This window comes from Perca fluviatilis, chromosome 3 (assembly GCF_010015445.1).
Source record: "Perca fluviatilis chromosome 3, GENO_Pfluv_1.0, whole genome shotgun sequence".
Lineage (NCBI taxonomy): Eukaryota > Metazoa > Chordata > Actinopteri > Perciformes > Percidae > Perca > Perca fluviatilis.
Window position 1 is genome coordinate 37,873,943 of NC_053114.1, and position 19,328 is coordinate 37,893,270.

General features: G+C 41.5%; 2 protein-coding genes across 5 annotated transcripts in view; one reads left to right on the forward strand and one right to left on the reverse strand.

Moving 5' to 3' along the window:
* The window catches only part of ulk3 (unc-51 like kinase 3), a 17,693-nt gene extending 6,618 nt beyond the window's left edge, over positions 1 to 11,075 (forward strand). For all 4 annotated transcript variants that reach the window (XM_039794203.1, XM_039794205.1, XM_039794202.1 and 1 more), the window contains 7 exons: positions 839 to 941; positions 2,494 to 2,558; positions 2,943 to 3,021; positions 4,722 to 4,762; positions 8,064 to 8,111; positions 8,349 to 8,412; positions 9,851 to 11,075. In XM_039794203.1, the coding sequence (XP_039650137.1) occupies positions 839 to 941; positions 2,494 to 2,558; positions 2,943 to 3,021; positions 4,722 to 4,762; positions 8,064 to 8,111; positions 8,349 to 8,412; positions 9,851 to 9,867 (417 nt within the window). In that variant the 3' untranslated portion in view covers positions 9,868 to 11,075. The remainder of the gene's footprint in view (positions 1 to 838; positions 942 to 2,493; positions 2,559 to 2,942; positions 3,022 to 4,721; positions 4,763 to 8,063; positions 8,112 to 8,348; positions 8,413 to 9,850) is intronic.
* Positions 11,076 to 14,281: 3,206 nt separating this feature from the next.
* On the reverse strand, positions 14,282 to 17,746 carry LOC120555499 (growth arrest-specific protein 1). The gene has a single exon (XM_039794208.1). The coding sequence runs from the start codon at positions 17,065 to 17,067 to the stop codon at positions 16,318 to 16,320; it is 750 nt and encodes a 249-aa protein (XP_039650142.1). The 5' UTR covers positions 17,068 to 17,746; the 3' UTR covers positions 14,282 to 16,317.
* Positions 17,747 to 19,328: the final 1,582 nt, after the last annotated feature.

Consider the following 19,328-nt stretch of genomic DNA (forward strand, 5'->3'; position numbering starts at 1 on the left):
CACCTGGGTCTAACATTGGGAGAGTTAGCTAGAGTAGCGTTATCAGCTGTACGGCTTAGCGCAGGGGCTAACGGACCCACGTTTGTATCTCGTAAATTACCCCACTAATAATGCCCGAAATGATACCAAACGTCTACAGTAGTACAAATAGGTTATGCTCTCATAAAACGATGGATTGTAAAGTTTGTAAGTACACCAGAAGTTTATGTAAATGACACTTGCCTGCTGGCTTCTGCTCTCTGCTGTTGTTGTTGCTGCTGTAAGACGAGTGCTTAGGGCCGTCTACAAATTGCAACACCGAAAAGAGATGCAACAAAAATATTTATTAATTTAACTTTTTTTTTTTAAGTAAGTGCTGTAGTATAACTAGCAGGAGACAAGTAAAAATTGAGGTAAGTTTGGAGACATTACCTTATTTAATCATTGAATTAATAAATATTTTTGTTGTAACTCTTTCGGTTGTAGTAATTTGTAGACGGCCTAAGCGCACCTAACTGCAGGTAGCAGCAGCAGCAACAGAGAGCAGAAGAGAACAGGCAAGTGTTCGATAAACTTCTGGTGTACTTACAAACTTTCCAATCCATAGTTTTATGAGAGTAGGAGATAAACTATTTGTACTACTTGAAGACGTTTGGTATCATTTGGGCATTATTAGTTGGGTAACTACTAAGATACAAACTCGTGGTCCATTAGCCCTTCGCTAGTATTCAAGTACTCGCTTAACTCTCCTAATAACCCAGAAAATGCTTCTGTAGTGTTTGCTTCGAGGTCATGTTGCAAAGTGATACTCGAGCTACCATCACTTTAAGTTGAGTCAATGTAAGAGGACTTCCCGCAGGTCAGCCAGTATGTGTCCAGAGCCGAGGAGCTGAAAGCCCTGGTGGCCTCAGACAACAGACTGAGCTTTGAAGAGGCCCGGACGTCCAGGGATGTCCTCCGAGGTAAAGAACATATCTCAGTGCAGAGGCAGGGCCACTCTATGCTGGCATTAACCTTGTCTGGTCAGGAGCTGTATGACAGGACAAGCTGACTGATGCAACGTGTGTTGTAATGGGCGTTTAGTCATTTTTTTTCCACTGAATATGAATGAATATTTTTTTATTATTGTGTCAATATGCCCATCCTACATGGGCTTACAAGACACTTTTACCTAGGACAGAGGACCAGATGCCAAGGTAACCACATACCCTAAACAAATAAACCTTCTAGTCTTTTTTTGCCAAGCTTCAGAAACAAAAGTCGCCAACTTATAAATAATACATTTAAACAACCACTCCAATCGGTCATCATCCGTGCACCAGAACATTTCAGGATTTTGGACAGACATTTCATGCCTTGTACATGAGATGTATGTACACATGTTCTTGTACATACATCTTCAAAAATGTGCTATTTTAAGTAATGGAAAATTGCATTAAACCGCTGTATAGCAAAGATATTTCAGTTCAGTTCACTTTATTCACAAAAGTTAAAAGACAAGTACAATCATAAGACATAATGCAAATATGTGAAATGGGACACCCTGGTAAGCCTTTTGAAGCATAGGGGCCCAGACACTGGCAAACAATACACATTATAAATGGTATCATATTGTTTGAATAAAAAAGGAAACCTGTATTATACAATATAATTTACAACTTATAAGAAGAAACCCTCACTACCTTCACCCTACCTACGTGGTCCCAAGACATTTATTCCATCAGTCTAAGCATTGGTTAAATAGATGAAATGCAGTAAACATAAACCTATAACAAGGGAAATAAAAGAAAAGGATTTCAGCGTCACTAGTTTAGAAGTACCCAGCCACATTTCATCCTTTCTACTTCTTCTTTAATGAATCCTGTGAGGAAATGTTTGTTTCCCTTGCCCAAAAGGTCAGAGGTCAGGGTCAGCTACAGAATGGAATTTCTGGGTCTCTTAGGGATTTGGTGTTTTGCTCAAGAACACATTATGCTCTATTAACTTGTTGCGCTAAAGTCAATATTATAAAATCTTTTCAAAATCTATATCAAGTCCATAATACTGGAGTCTTAAAGCTATAGTGTGTAATTTCTGTCGCCCCCATGAAGAATTTTAAGTAATGACAACAAAACTGTCGGCGCACCGTCCCCACCCCTCCTCCACGCAGTTGCTACGTAGCCAAGGAGGACACGGAGGATTAAAAAAACATGATGGACTCTTCAGAAGAGGTAATTATCTTCACTCAAGTTTCTGCGCTCGAAAGTCGCCGGACGATACTAGCGTCTGAACACCGCCATACTGACAAATACAGAGAGAGCTGATGGTCTTAATTAGCTTTGTAGCAACTCCTTTTTAAATGTAATGGGCGTTCATTAATATCAAAAAGTTACACACTAAAGCTTTAAGATACGGCAGGGGCTTGCTGCTTACAAAGCTTTCAGCATATTTTTTTAGTAAACTGCATTCAGGGTGCATTTAGACTCCTATACAGTAGGCCTCAAAGTAGCGTTTTCTGTTTTCTTTCTACTCCAGAAATGTCTCGAGACCAACCACGACTGCTGGCTGCTCTTGAAGTGGCTTCTGCTGCCATTGCTAAGGTTAGAAAGGCCTACTGCTGGATGATGCCACTGCTATAAAGATGCACACAAAACCAGGGTGAAGCAGAAGTAATACAACAGAAAAAAACCAGCAGGATACTAACCAATACCCTTTCATAAATCACTTTCCAAACCACATCTTTTAAGATCACTGGTGAACCAAAAACATATATGTTTTGCTCGTCTGACAATGTGTTAGTCATACAAACGTTTTATTTTTTTATTTTTGTGTCTCTAATTTTTTTTTTTTAAATTGAACAGTAATGAATAAGCTTTTTGCAATGCTAACAGACTGAAATATCTAAACTAACTAACAGGGTGGCCCAAGTGTCTCTTGTCAGAAATAAACCAATGTTTTGCCTCATTTTCAACCTTCCATTGTAGGAGGAGAGTGGATTGGATGATCATGAGGCCCTGGATGTGTACCAACAGTGCTTAGGAGAACTACTCTTGGCACTAGCAGGTACACAAACAACTTTCTTTTCAAACGAGATGGTTTTATACAGTTATCCTGTCCCTTACTGCTGTAGGATACTGAGTCGCTCCACTGGAGCCAAAGTTTTAAGTGCCTCGTTCAAGGACATTTTGGCAGCAGTGGGTGACTGAGGAAGAAAATATTTAAACCATATTGTAGTCCCACATCTGATACTTCTTCTGCATTCAGAGACATCACCTCAGAGCTCAGGCGGCTGTGTGTGTTTGCATACATTCGTTATTAGAGAAACCAAATAAGAGAGATTTAGAGGAAAGGTCATTTTGAAAGGCGGATAGGCATAAGGGCACATAAAGTGATGTAGAGAAATTAATTGAGAGAGAGAGAGAGATTTAAAAAGACTCCGTGAAAGTCTCAAAGAGATGGAAAATAACTTGGATTAAGTGATTTTAGAAAGTGTAAAAAGACAAACTGACTGACAGACAGAGACGGAGTGAAGCAATATACTTGGAGAGAGACGAGAACACTTAATACGCGACAGACAGACAGACGAACAGAGAGAGGCACTACAGAGGAGACTCTCTCTGTTGCCAGGCGTCCATTAAGCTGGGCTCATGAGCTCATCTGGAAGATCAGCCTAATGGAAGAGGTGGGATAGAGTGATCCAGATGTGGCTTTGAGCCGGGATGAGACTCTGTGCCAGCACCCTGTGTGTGGTATGAGAGCCTTGCCATATGCTTCACATTCAGACTGCATACTTCATTTCTTTGTTATTTCACACTGGAAACAAATAAAAGCTATTATCTCTAATGAGCAAGAGCTATTGAAGGTTCATCGAGTAGAGTTTAAAACACTGACACCTTTCGACTTGAGTTGACAGATTGTAGATGCTACAACCTCGTCTTGTCAGTGGATCAGTAATATATGATATAGTGGTCCAACTAATCCCATGCCATCCTAACCAGCCTCTCTCTCCAGTGTCACGGAGCCTTGTTGTGTGGCACAGCAGATGCCACTAGAGCTGTAACAATTCCAAATTTTGCTGGACAGTTTATTGTCTCAGAAATAATTGTGATGAACAATATACAGTTATTGTCTCTTTCAGGCAAATTTAAACTTATTTATTTATTTGAATGAATCCCAGATAAATTTTTTGGTTATATCTGTCATTTCACCCAGATAATGTAATAACAAAGCCTATGAAGTAAAACATGCCTCTTTATTATCATAAAGCATTGCATATTTTCTTAAACTAACAAAGTACAACATTTATCATCAATAAATAAAAAATAAGCACCAATAATTAATTATATAATTACAATTTGGCATATCTAAGAAAAATCAATAATAACCATAAACAGTCACCCTGAAGACTTTAGCTAATGTTAGCAATTAATTGCGGTTAAACAAAGAAACTGCGATTACGTAAAAATAATTGCGATTAGACAATTATTTAATAATTATTACAGGCCTGGATTCCACCAGGGGGATTGTTGAACAGCTCTTTGTTACTCTCCCCTCCGGGATGACTGACTGTGAAAAGGTCGATGTCTGTGAAAACACTGGCCTACATTAGAAACCACCCTCGAGCCCTCAGTCTACACGCTAGCGAAATCCAATCTAGTAGTTGACCTCTTCTTGAACAAACAAGGTGATTATGTAGCGGCCTCTCTCCTCCCTTCCTCTCCTCATTATTCTCTCCATCTTTTTTTTTTCTCCTTGTGAGCCAGCCGAGCCCCAGGGTCGCAGGAGAGAGCTGCTCCACAGCGAGGTGAGTGCTCACGTTAGGAATGGCTATCTGTCACCTCCATCGAGCCCTCGGCCGATCACCTAGCACAGTAGACGCTCCATCACGTGGCCCATGAGCCTTTTTCCTGCAGTCACATGTGCATGATTTTTGTGGTAGAGGCCGAATAACGTAATCCATCATCTATATAACTGTTACATACACATAGATCACTGTCCAGATTATAATTGGATACTTAAAGCGATGGATCATATGACCACTTGTATGTGAAAAGAGTCCCACGCAGTGACAACGAAGACCATTATCCCTCAACTCTACAAAGTTTTATAACGTCTTTCAGCTCATTGGTTTGGATTTTACGGCCCACAACTTTACTGTTTTGTTTGCCGCTCTCATTATCGTTGTTTTTTTTAGCTGCAGCACACAGCTTTCTTCTGACAATTGGCTCTCCTTATGCTACCTGCCCAGCAGTAAACACCAGAGAGACTAGGTTAGCGACTAGCTGATGAACACAGTGGAGCATTTTGCAGCTTAAATAGTCAGACAAAAAGATCTAAAAGGAGAGTGACCACCTGAATATTACATTCATCAGATGGCCAGAAAAAGGACTCCAAATGAATGCTAATGTTGCTCTGTATCCGCTGGATGTGTAAATAAGCAACTGTTTGCTAACAAGTTCGCCATGTTAACCTAAAGCGGACATATTAAGCTAATTTTCAGGTTCATACTTTGGGATTCTACTAGAACGTCTTTACATGCTTTAATGTTCAAAAACATTATTTTTCTTATACTGTCTGTCTGAATATACCTGTATTCGCCCTCTTTCTGAAACGCTCTGTTGAAGCCCCTCTCTCAAAAAAAAACCTGGTCAGTGTTTCTGGGTCTTCCGCATCTGTGCTCACGGCATCTCTGTACCATCATTGCAGTCGGGTAATGACTGTAATGGCACTAAAGCGGCACTTTTGAAAATTAAATTTGTTTATGATTGTCACTGTCATTAAAGCTATAGTGTGTAGTTTCATGAGAAATTTTAAGTAATGATAACAACACTGTAGTCCAATACACGTGACGCAAGCCTTTGATGATCGCGCACCACCCCTCCTCCACACAGTTGCTAGTAGCGTTTAACCCGTCAAATCAAGGAGGACACGGAGGATTAAAAAAAACATGGACTTTGATTTTTATGTCGTCTTCATCTCCAAAGCTGATCGCTGCTATTGTCCTTTCTCAGCGGTGACGTAAAACGCATCACTCGAGCTGCTGCGCACGAAAGTCGCCGGACTAAATAATTTGGTAAACGTAGCCATACTGAGAAATACAGAGTTGTGTGGAGCTGTTAGGCTTTATTAGCTTTGTATCCACTCATTTGGCAATGGCTTGAATGTAACGGACGTTCATTAATATAAAATAGTTGCGCACTATAGCTTTAACAATCATCGTAATATAATATAAAGTTGGAATTGAAATTAACAGACCTAGATAACTGGAAAGAATAAAATAGAAATGTGTATCTGATAAGCATTAACATTTTTCTTTTTTTTTTTGGTTTAGTTAGACGGCAAAATGGCTTTTCTGTTCCAATCAATGAATGAAATAAATTATAGTATAATAAAAAACCAACAAAGTCCTGCCATTTACTTTCTCTTGTCTTGTTGCACAAATGAGACCTTTTCTGCATGCTTTTGGACACCAACCCAAACAAACTTGAATAAAACCCTACACGTTGATGGTCCAGTAAATTCACTGGCTGTTACGTTCAGGAATTAAGACCCTGAGTAGTAGCATTGATTGTACTTTGACAAACGCATGCAAAGGACTTTGTCTGCCATTAATGCCCCAAAACCCTTGTGTTTTGTAGCATTGTTTAGCCAGTAACTGAGCCAACAACAAGACTTTTTATTTCGTATTATTTTATGCTTGTGTCATAGATATCCCTTGAAACCTACACAGAGAGCCACACGTGACTGGCCTCCATGTGCACTCATATCTACTGTAGAGCACACTTCAGCCTTTTCAAAGCTGTAATTCAATATCCCAAATTATCATATGTGAGCCACAGCTTTGATCTATTCAGTGTATATTGATACGTATGTCATTATGGCATATAAAACATAAACATACGTGAGGTCCTCTTGTTTTGTGGCCTGTGTTTCAGTATATGTAGCTTTTTTTTAAACTCTGTCTGCAAGTTATCAATACACCCCATGAACCATTCTCATCCATGTAGATTTCCTCCACATTTGTTTTTCTTGGTGATTAAAGGGGATTGTGATTAAAGTGCTGTGGCTACATAAGGTTGGGGTCAGGGCTGAATACTAAAAACCTGTGGTCAGAATAATTATTTACCGCAACAGATTGGTGTTTTAAAGGGACATTATGGAAGCCATCAGTTTAGGGCTCCTGTGATTATGACCCTCGGATGTTACTGCAGTAATACCCAGGAGGGCTTGCTATATACTATGACGTAGTGGTGATATAACTAGGTATGAGGTGCAGCCAAGAACCTTCTTGATCACCAGAGGACTGAATACCACAGTAAAGAGCACCCTCAAGCATACGATGACAGCAGTTAATACTCGCACATGTGTACCATATGAAATGTTCTCAAAAAATAGCAGAGCAGGAATCGCATCAGCACAGCTTATCATTTAAATCAGATTTTAACGTGGCGTTTATGTCACCATGCATCTTAAAGTTTGGGGGTTTTCTGCTGCACGACACCGCAGTTTAGAGTAGACGAGCACAGCTCCGAAAATATATTCGTAATTGATTTTTTTAATTTCCTCTTCTGATTATACTGTACACCAGAGCCCCCGAAAGTAAATAAAGCAAGACTAAGAGTGTAATGCCATTCTAACGACTCTGTGCAGCTTTACTCAGACACAGCAGTACTAGCTAAATTCTAATGTCGCCATGCTAACATACTCCCAATGACAACACAACTAACATGGTGATGTTTAGCAGGTATTATGCTTACCATGCTAACCTTCTTAGTTTATCGTATTAGCATGCTAACAGTTGCTAACTATTAGCATTAACCACAAAGTGTGATTCTGATGGGAATGTCATCACTTTTGCAGGTATTTGGTCATAAATCAAAGTATTGGACAAATACAATTTTGACTTCATGATGCCGTAAGATGAAAAGTTAAGGGATCACCGACTTTCATCGCAATTCTTTCAATAGACATTTAACTAATAATGTGCGTGGCTAAAAACCATCAGGGGAACACACATTAACAGCACATATGAAAGCATTAGCAAACACTTTGTGTTTTGCGTTGAAAGTGTAAATTGTCATTACATTATTGTTATCTCTCACCAGATTAAAAGCCTCATGACCAGAGCTGAATACCTCAAAAAGCATATCAAGGTAAGCATGCATTCCTTTCAAATATTAAACTAAAGGATTAGGCACACAATTTCAGACTGTATTAGTAAGTCTGCCACTGAGAACACACTATATGTTTGATTTCAGAAATAGAGTAGAAGGCAAGGATTAGTCTTATTTTTGGATAATACTAAATTATTGTAACTTAATGTCCATGTTTTTTTTGTTGTTTGGTTATAAGTTTTCGGTGATTACAGGTATGCGTTTAATTTTTTTCAGATGCAGGAGAATCAGCGGGACGTGTCTCTGGATCGAGAACCTCTTGCGGACTCTGTCAGAAGCTGTGAGTTTCCCTGCTGTGTTGTATAAACTGCTCGTCTGCTCATGAGACTGTGTTTTTTAAAACTTTGCAGCCTTTGATAAAAAGTGACTAAATGGACGTTTGGTACGGGAAGGTTGTGGGGTTCAAGTAAGGAATGGCCGCCTTAAGTTGCAAAGAAATTTCCTTTCATTAAAGGTTTTTCCACTAGTAAAATATGAGCCATTCTCTTGCTGGGCTGGCCACCCCGCAGGACTGTCTGGCTCTTTGATTTCATTTCAGTGCAGCCCTGGGCTGCTCTGTCCTCTGCCCTCTTGTAAAGCCAAGCTTGTGAAAGTGAGAGCAAAAAGTTACCCTCCTAACACACAAATGCCAGAAACAACAGCACACGTGTACGCTTCATTCCTTTCACATTCTCGCATGTAAATTAGCTTTCCATATATATTTTAGGAATCAGTTTACCTTCAGTGCATATCAAATCCAAACAATGTAACAATTCAAAACGTTAACAATATAAAAGCAGTGTATCAGTAACATGTGATATACCGAAACGTCTCTCTAGTCTGTACACTATATTAAAACTCTACTAAAGTATATAAAAAGCAATGCATTATTGATATAAATTACATTTTGATATACTTGAACTTCCTGAGCTGTAACCTACACAGCCTTATTCCCAGTGTTTTCTGGGCTCAGTTCCTGGATGGATAGTGGATACCTAAAGCCCAGACAATATCCTGTTCTCAGCAAGACATTCCTGGGGAATTATGAATAAAAAAAGAAAAATGGGGATGGAGGAAGAGCACCAATGACTCTAGAGGCCACTCAAGTTTCAAGAACGTGGCTTCTTATTCTGCTTCTGTTGTTTTAATAAAACCACACCACAGTCAGCCGTACTAGCTGGAGCTGATCCAACAGCAGCTGTGCTAGAAAGGGTCCCAGCAACACCCAAGTCTGTCTGGTGACCTTAGACTACACCAAAACAAGCAGCACATTTTTGCTGAGAACCATCACACTGTAACCCTCAGACAATTTTAGATGCCCCCCACTGAAGCCTGAAGCACTAAACGCTCACAGACTTGCATTAACATCAACTGCATGTGTGCATCAGTGAAAGGGCCTGAGAGGTATATAGTATTATAATATAGAATATGGGCCCCTGGTTAGCTCACCTGGTAGAGCGGGTGCCCATATATTGAGGTTTACTCCTTGACGCAGTGGCTGCAGGTTTGACTCTGACCTGCGGCCCTTTGCTGCAGGTCATTCCCCCTCCCTGTCCCCTTTCAAGTCTAAGCTGTCCTATCCAAATAAAGGCCTACAAATGCCCAAAAAATAATCTTTAAAAAAAAAAAAAATATATATATATATATATATATAGTAGTATATATTTAAAATTGGCAATGTGTTGTTTAATCTTGAAAAAGTGAAGCTTAACATACATTAATCATTTCTGTTTTCTCAGCTTGCTGTTTGCAGTGAGCATGACGGCCACCGTGGGAACTGGGCTGGGGACGCCCCACAGAGCATCGGACTGCCTGTCAGTGTTCAGGTTGGACACAGAACCTGAACCTGACCAGGTTTCAGTCGGGGCCAAATCAAACCTGCGCCACATGTCCCATTAACCGACTCCGAACGCTGTCCGGGTGGGATATTACAGTTGCCAGCCAAATGTGGTCAATGTTTGGGTTGTTGCTGGAAAGCTGATGATTTGGCAGTTTGAGAACTTGTGTTTATACTTTTTGAGGTGAAAAAAAAAAAAGTCTAGCTGGTAAAATATTGAAAGTAGCTCTTGAATTTTGCATTTGCACGCTGGTGAATGTGAAAGTTAGTTCCCCGCTCTTTACACGGTGTTGTTGTTGCACTGCTTAGCCTCAAATCCCCTCCCCTTGACACACTATTGATATGTAAATGCTGGACCGCTTGTATGACAATACCACACTGTCATGGTAAACGAGTTAAAGAGAAACTGTTGCATTTATTGTTGCGCAAAACGTTCAAACGGTATTTGCTGCACACCTAAAAACTGTGAAAACCTGAAAATACAATCGGATGGGAGCTGTGACAGTAAGAAGTATCCCATCGGTTCTGAACTGTAGTATTTAGTATATTACATCGAGGCCTCCGCAAACATGCTCATACTCCCTCACCCTCCCTTCCCCACTGCCTTTACTGTGGGTCAACCACAGGCTCACCATGCTCTCTCCGCTGATGGAGCCCTCTCCACCACTATGAGGGGAAAACTGGAGAGGTGCGGCCTCTGCCTTATTTACACTAGACTTGCATTTTCTTAGGTTTGGCACTGGCCGAGTATTTGAGGGATAAAGTGAGTTATAGCGCTCAAGCAAAACCTTCATAACTAGGCCTCTGTGAAACGGTAAAAAGCTGGCAGTCGGTGGCAGTCGCTGTTGTAGGTCTTCACACACTGTTATGATTTTTAGACTGGTAAAGCACTTGAATATCCAAAAGGCAGCCTTACTTTGTGAATCAAATTTTTAAGGCAACATGAGAAAATACCTGAAACAGGAGAAAAGTATAAATATTTCTGCTGGCGAGATTTCCACACTGCTGTGTTGTTTTATTTTTTTATTTGAATGTTTATACAGGTGTGATTTTTATATTGTATGTATTTATTAATTGAGAAATTCAATGGAAAATAAAATGGCAACCTCTGAAGCCTCTCTAGTCCATAACGTTTTGAGACGTTTTGTCAACAGCAGGAGGCAAATGCTCGTTTTTCAGAACCTATGGAAAGATTTATGTGCCGGCGTGGAAGCAACGCTGCTGGTCCCTCGCCATCGTCGTCATCTGGAAGGCGCTCTGCAGACAGCTGGCTCACGTCCACAAGGGGAGGACAGAGGAAGGCAGGCACAAGAAAGTAAGGCCATTTGATAATTATACGATTCATATGGTAGCCTGGAAAACTGGAAACTGAATTTGTAAATTTCCAGATCTCAAAATCTATGGGAATTACACAAAGAATGAATTACGAGTAGGCTTTATTATCTTTATTTCCTTTTTACTGCCCCTGTCGCTTCTGCCATTAATGACAGCTCTAGCTCTTAATGACAGCTCTAGCACTCAACAGTTGCACTTCTTTCTACTGGTTGCTCATAATAAGCCAATACCCGTTGCACTTTTCTCCGGACAAGAGAAAAGCAACCTCAAGTGGAAATAAGCTTCTCAAAAAACCAAAAAATATTGCCATTTTAAAAGATTAGAGCTTACTTGATTAGAGCCACCAATATTAGGAATAGCAGATAATGTAAAGTCAAACAATTGGATTTAAAGGGTCACTTCATACATTTTAGACCCAAAGATCAGTTTACTAGTCATCTTCAGTCCTACTAACCCTAACCTGTGAAAGCAGTTATGTTTTCTGTGGCTCTGGAGGACTTTTGTCAAGGCTGAGAAAATAACCCTGATGATGTCATAGTGATGTCATCAGGGTTATGCAGGCTTGGAGAGTCCACATTTATAACAGGAAGCCATATTTGCGAACTGGATTTGTGGAGTTTGACAGGTGTGCGCGGTTAACAGGCAGTGGGTCTACTGAAAGATGCTATCGAGTTGCATCGTGGGAAATGTAGGAATGTAGGTTTTTGGACACTAGGAACTAAAAATCAGGGTATCTCTGCTTCTGCTGATTTGATTTGGACCGTTCTGTTTTTATGTGTTTCTTGAGAGTCTGTCAAGTTTATTGAATTGCAATAATAAATCTCTCTGGAGGACCCCTTTTGAAATAGTGACTCAAAAGACAAAAGTTTCAATGAATTTGGGGAAAGGTATGTCTAAAAAATAAATACAGTGTGGCTGTAGTTGCCTGAGGTTTAACAAGTGGTTTTCAAATCTGCCCAGGACTCCCAGTAATGTTTATTTTCTTCCCTACCAACTGGTTAATCACATTCACCTGGCATGTCAGGTGTAAATCACTTCCACACTGTACGGTTAGAAGCGCAGCAACATGGCCCCGAGTCCTGGAGCAACAGGACGGAGAACCACCGGGCGCTGCATTCGTGGCTGTGCTGTGGAGGGGGCTCTAATTGGCTAGCGGTGCCCCGTGGTGTTGGCTCGGCTTCGTTGCTTTAATCATGACATGAGCATGTTGCTGCCAAAACTTTGGATGCAGTTGTGACCCTTGTGCCTGCTTTGTTGCTTGTTTCTGGGAGTTCTGCCAATTTATATTGCCCCTAAAAATTGCGTAGAATATCCTTACAGTAATGCAACCCAGAAAGTGAGATTCTGAAATGGAAACCTTAACCCACCACCCTAATCCTCCAAGACACCCCCTCAGTCTCCTCTCCCTAACCACAACCTACGGCATTGTGGCTTTAATTGGCCTCCATTTTGGTGTAACTCCAACAACACTACTTATTGCCCTTTTTCCCTTCCAGGCTCCCCCCGTCTCACTCATTTCTCTGGCTCTGTTGATACTGTTAATGAGACAGCGGTCGAGTCATATTGGCATCAATGTCACCCATAAAGAGGGGTTTCTATGTTCTAGACCGGGAGGAACTGGGTGCCCTTGACTCCAGCACCCCCATGTACTGAAAACAGAGAGCAGGTCAGCTATTCACCGTGGCTCGATGGCTATCATGAATGGAACATTGTACCTTGAGAGACAAGAGCTTCCTAAATCCCCGGGTCACTCCCACTTTGGAGCGCTGAAGAGGAGGGCGGAGGGGGGGGGGGTTTCAGAGAAATGTTGAATAAAGATAATTTAGAAAATGGGCTCCAGCACAGTGCTGCCTCTGTATCCCTGTTCCCTCCACACACTCAACTCCCCAAGGCTGCTCCGCTCATGTTTGTTTTGATTTTGCTCCCAGAATTGGAGGGGTTGAAGGGGGTGGGTGGTTATGTTGGAGGACGTTAAGATGCATGGAAATGGTTAAGACAGATTAGACCAAAGATAATCTAACTAAACTAGAGAAAGACATGCTATACTGTAACTGTGGGCCACTTTGTTTCTCTATCTCGCTGTTTTTATGACACAATAGACAGTTGGTAGCGCCTGCAATTAACTGAAAATCAGGAGAAGCTGTGCAGATGTTCTCTCCAGGCTTGGATATGTTAAAAGGTGCCACCCATGGGTCATAAAAACCCATTTTATCAAAAGATTTTGGCAGCAGTTGGTGTGTAGAAACGAAACACTTAACAGACAGTCACTTTTCTATTCTTGCTGCCGGCCACTGCACTTATGTACCTTTTTGGATGTGACTAAAGTTCCATTTGCAGAGCAGGTGTACACCTCACACCTAGATGCTAAATGACTCTTTTACAATTTGTTAATGAGTTGTAAATACCTAAATAAGTATGGAACAAGCCCCAAATGTCTGCTTGCTTTTAAACAGTTGGTTCATTAGAGTTACATGTATGGTCTTTAGCAAGGATTGTAAATGTACTGAAAATTCCTTCTAATACCAGCTCAGTTGGCTTCAATTGACATGTTTCATTTACTGGCTCTCTGCCTTCTGCCTCTAAAAATCATGGTGGTTTGATTACAACTTGAGTCTAAATTGTAAGTAGAATCCTGCTATGTATTTTTGCTACAATAAGGATGGATTGCGCAAGGACTAAAGGCACTTAAAATTCCTCACCAGGTTTCAGTTACACTGACCTAATCCCTTAAATATCAGATGGTGAAACATGGCCACATTCACTGCTTACTTTGGAGTTACTTGGCTGACTTGAGAATGACATTTTCAAACAATAACCTGCTTTCTTTGCTTTCAGATACTGTATATTGCACATAAAAAGCAATGTAAAAATATTGTATGAGTGAATCTTATATTGGGAAGTATTGTCTGTCTATAACTGCACTCAGAGGAAAATGTGTCTTTAAAAATGAACTGATCTTTTTCTTGATCTCTCTGGACAAAACACATCACTACACAACTTTAACTCAAACATTTTATTATAAAACTCACCTTCCCACATGCAAGACACTGTTCTGAAGTGTTAACTGCTATGTTCCCACAAGATGAGATGAAAAACTGAAAACTCTAAATCATGTCAGGTTTTGTGTGCACAAAATCTGAGCTACGTTTGTGTGTTTCTATTGAATTGAATGTACGTAAGTGAATGTGGGAAGACACTGGCTTATTTTACTGCATATAATTGTAAAATATATACACATTCTTCATATTCTAGCTTCATAATTTAACATTTAGCAACATTTTTCAAGACTTTCAAGACTAGTTTTGACATAATTTCAAATGGCAAAGACACAAATTGGCAGCTTTGTTACAGATGATCAATACAGCTTTTTACTTTACCTTTTCGCTTAACCGCTTAATGTGGAATAGTGGACAAAAGAAGTGAGACTTAAATACTGCTGGTTCGAATCCCTGGACCATCGGTGGGGACTTTGGGACAGGTAACATTAGCCCTGTTAGCTGCTCAGTAGCCGTACAAAGCAACTACGAAAACAAATGTGATGAATTGTTCTGAAATACTCAATCTCAAAATGCACAAAATAAAAGCCTTCAAAGCACAATCGACTAGTAGGGAACTGAGCTCAATCTCCGTGTTTTCAATTAGTTGGAGTTTCATCTGTATTTGTGCATTTCTTTAGAAAGTACTTAGTGACAATTCTACATTATAAAAGCGCTCTACATTTAGCCTAGTCAACCTCTTGTTTAGTTAGCAACACTCACACCAAACACTGTGACACAAAGTAATTAACATACATTCAACCCAAGTTTGACCGTTCATACTGGACTACTACTTATGAGTGAAGACATTGTTGTTCCTGTTCTAACTACTGCTATATCCACTGTGTGTTGGGCGGTTGCTGCAGTGTTGCTCCATTTGAGATTTATTAAGGCAAAGTATTCTTCATGTCATGTTCATAAAATGTACTTTTTTAGTTTGATGAGCTAAAAAAAGCGTATTGCAACAACTTCCGGTTGAATCCCACAGTTTGTTTAAAATGGTATTCGCCCATATATAACAAGGCCAAGCAGTGTCAAACCAGTTGAACCAATTATCATGAGCAGTGTTGTGAACAAACTCCAGGTATAAGTTGACCTATTCGCAACAGCAACAGAACGCTTTCCCTGGCTTGTTGCTTCAGTGTGAAAGCAGTAATAAAAGAAAGGGGGTCTTTTTAAAGGCGTGAAAGGGGGCAGGCAGTAGAGAGGAAGAGGGGGTGGGGGTCTCAGGAAAAGTTAAATAAAACAATCCCCTATGGGGGAGGGGCCCCAGACAGAGTGCTGGAGAGGCGCTTCAGTTAATTTCAGTACTTGATCCCACTCCCTTGCCTGCACTTTGACTGTTCCCACAAATATTTGAAGTGTGGTTGCTGCAACAATGCAGAGGCCCCTGAAATGGAGAGCAGAGCAAACAGAAACTGGATGGGTCCAATGTTTGTCTAAGGTCTTAATAAAGCCACACTCCAAGTACCATTGAAACCAAACAAACAGGAGCTGTTTAAAGGCACTCAACTTGGCAATGCCTTGCAACAAAGTCTGTTGTGGTTCGCTTCCTCTCATCATCACCTGAAAGTGGTTTTGTCAACAGGCTTCAACTTGGCAAAAACAGTGAGAAGTTCACTCAGAGCACTGTATGGCCATTTATGTAAAAATGTGAATAACACTTTTTTTTTTTTTTTTTGAAGCAGTTTTCCTGAGTGAGATGTGCTGGAAGAAGAATTACTATGCAAATTGTACGGTTGTGGAAAGCATACACAAATCACTACTGTGCTCACTGTCGCCCTGCAACTAAAATGGAATGGCAGGGAGGCCCGGAGGTGAAAAAATAGCTTCCCTTATCCAGCAGACCTGTGTTTGAGTCCTGTGCCAGCAAGCCATGCTGAACTCCTACCAACTATAGCTGGACTCTCGGCTTCCTGGAGGGATCAAATGAACGGAGAATTATTATTTTTTTCCACACTGTCATTTGTAAATCCAAGAAATGTTTCAATCCATTTTCTCAGTACAATATCCGTGCTAGAAGAAGAAACGGGAGCGTCATGCAGCTGGGCAACCTCTGGGAAGCAGAGGAATGATCAGAATACGCTTCCTCTCTGTCATTTTTAGGGTCATAGTCTTCATCCTCATAGATGTCATCCACATCAGCCTGGTCTGAAATAACAATGTGGTCTCCTATGGCGCAAAGTTTGCTCATGTTCTCCTTAACCACTTCACAGAAAGGCCTCTCCACCCCATCGCAAACACAGCGGTTCAGCAGCATGCCATTTGGGATGAACAGCATCTGCTGAATGGTGGCTTTACACTTGGAGGAGCACTTCCTGCCATTGAACAGCTGCCCGCAGTATGACAAGTAGGCCGTGAGGGAGGTGTGGCAGTTGCTGTCTTCCTCGCAGCGCTGCCGGGCTTCCATGCACCCTATCCCCCCGGCATCGCTCGGGTGTCTGCGGGGGAGGCACGGCTCTATGGCTCGCTTGGCGCCGAGGCACTCCAGGTCCTGGGCGCAGTCGCAGGTCTCCAGGTCTGGCCCGCTGCGGGTGTGATTCAGCCGTATCAGCGCGTTGATGCAGTGGCTCGGACACTTTCTCGTTCCTCTGAGGTTACCTTCACAGGCTGCTAAGTATTGACCGTATGCAAGATCGCACTCGGGCTCCTCGTGGCACCGAAGGAGCGCCTGCCAGCAGATTAGCTGGGCATCTAAGGCCACCAGCACCCATGGGAGAAGTGCCAGGGCGCTCCACCAACATTTCATGCTTGGATGGAGTTCTAGTTCGGTGACGTGCACTTTCTCCACCAGCACATTAGGATCAGGACACTGTAGGTACACACTGAATCTCACAGACTGGAGTTCATAAGTATTCCATCCATGCGTTTTTTGTTGTTGTTGTTGTTGTTGCAACCAAACAGTTCGTTAGCAACGCAGTGAAAGAAAATACACTTGGTCCGTAATAAAATGATCCCCGAACTTGCACGTAACTTAACTTTGCCTCCTCCTGGCGAGCTTTGCAACAGTTGAAGTCAGGATCTGATTTGGGGAAATCAGCATGTGTGGCTGCAAAAAAAAGAGAAACTGCTCCGTATCAGTCATTCCGGGAAGCATGTCCGTTCAAAAGTGGGAAACCATACTCCAAAGTGTCTGCCCCCTGCCTCCGGTGCAGAATTTGAGGTGGACACTGAAACGCGCACTCTAACCAGTTATTGTCCACAACTCAGTTTGTACACTTGAACTCATCTTTCTTGCCATTGTTGGTTTCCACTCCTTTTCCCAGCTCTACTACTTTTAACATCCATCCACGCATTCCGATGTTGTTGGATTTTGTTTGTAGTTGGAAGAGGTTTCTGTCTGTCGCATTTTGTCCCGCTATGTGCGTCTTTGTCCCTCTTCTTGCTGTTACGCTTCACGGTCCGCCGATCATTTCCCCCACAACACCCCTCCTTCTGTCGAAAAAAAAAAAAAGAAAAAAGTTTTCCTTCCCCCCTCTCTCTCTCTCTCCGTCTCTCTCATTTACAATCCTGGCCACCGATTGGTCGTCATTGAGGAGTCAGCCGTGGGACCCATTCCCAGGCCTACAGCAGCACAGCTCTGCGCACAAAACCTCTCACTACATTAGTACGAGATAGGCTGGATAAAAATGTTCATGTTTTCCTTGCATTAAACACAGGGTCTGTGTGGTCCCCTCTTCTCTTGTAGCAAAACACAAGTGAAAGGAGGGAGGCAGAGAGGGGCTTGCAAAACGAATTCCTTTGCAAGAAGCTCACATCTGCAACTTCACTGCTCCAATTTTCAGCGCGGAAAAACCAATCTGTTCCTTTTTTTTTATTTTTTTATTTTTATTTTTTTGCCACAAACCGAGCAGAGGTAAAACTCTGATAACTTTCTGGCCGTTAAGGGTTTGCACTCAAAAGGTTCTCGCTAATTGTCACTCTTTGCCCCCTTTCCCCGTCCTGCCTCTCATTCTGCAGAGTTTTTAAGCCCCGACTGATAGAAGAGAATGGGAGAGAATAGTATTTTCTGGACCGTTTCACCCCAATTGTGTCAGATTGGCCATGCAGTGGCCCAGTGTCTTTCCAGGCTGAAGATTGTCCACGCACTGCAGCCTATCAATAGAGAGGGGTTTCAGCATCAATATATTTTACAGCTATACCCTTTCACACCACACTTGAGAACTACCAACAGCCAGGCTTTTCTATTATTCAAATGTTTTTTTTTTTTGCAAAGCAGCTTCAGGTCTGCCCCCACTGAGAGCCTGTGTCAGTGTTGCACAAGCTGCACAAAACCAGATAGATGCCCGACCTGCGATCAATATGACAGATGGCTACTGGTAAAACGTATAGAATGTATAATACAGTATTACATGGGTATAAACTAAGGGTCCTCTGTGCTGTACGTACACCAGGTGGACAAAATAACAGAAACACCAGAATAGATAATGAAGTCCGATCTAACACCAAAACAGTTAAATTCTGTCTTACAGTCTCAACATTATAAGCGTCAATTAGCAGTATTTTTTTATAGGGCTGAACTGTATAATTTTGTCCATCCAGTGGCCACTTTATTAGGTGCACCTGTACAATCTGTTGCAATTCAGTACAACCGCTCTGCCATAAATTCCACCTCATTAACACATTGTACGGGTGCACCTAAAAGAGTGACCACTGAGTGTACTGTATATGCAGTACAAACATGCATGATTTAATATTGCTTTTAAGGTTTAGTACACACTGGTATATGTGGATTATTTGGCTCATTCTTTCACTGCACTGTTGACACAGGATGGGGATGTTAAATTGTATAATTAATCTTTTGAATACTAACTGATCTCAACATCCCATAGCGTACATGTCAATAAGCTATCAATCTGTATCTGCAGCCTCCCATTTTGGGTGCTTCTGTACTTGTGGCTGTGTTTTTGTCTCCACCTGGTGTTCTGCTTGCTGCAGATGTAAAGACTACTGACAACTCGCCACATACAGTCGCAGCCCTGTGCAAAAAAAATCACACAAAACAGAAAG

Bases quoted from the DNA above. Each gene is read 5' to 3' on its own strand.
- LOC120555499 (XM_039794208.1), bottom strand. From the start codon at position 17,067: ATGAAATGTTGGTGGAGCGCCCTGGCACTTCTCCCATGGGTGCTGGTG.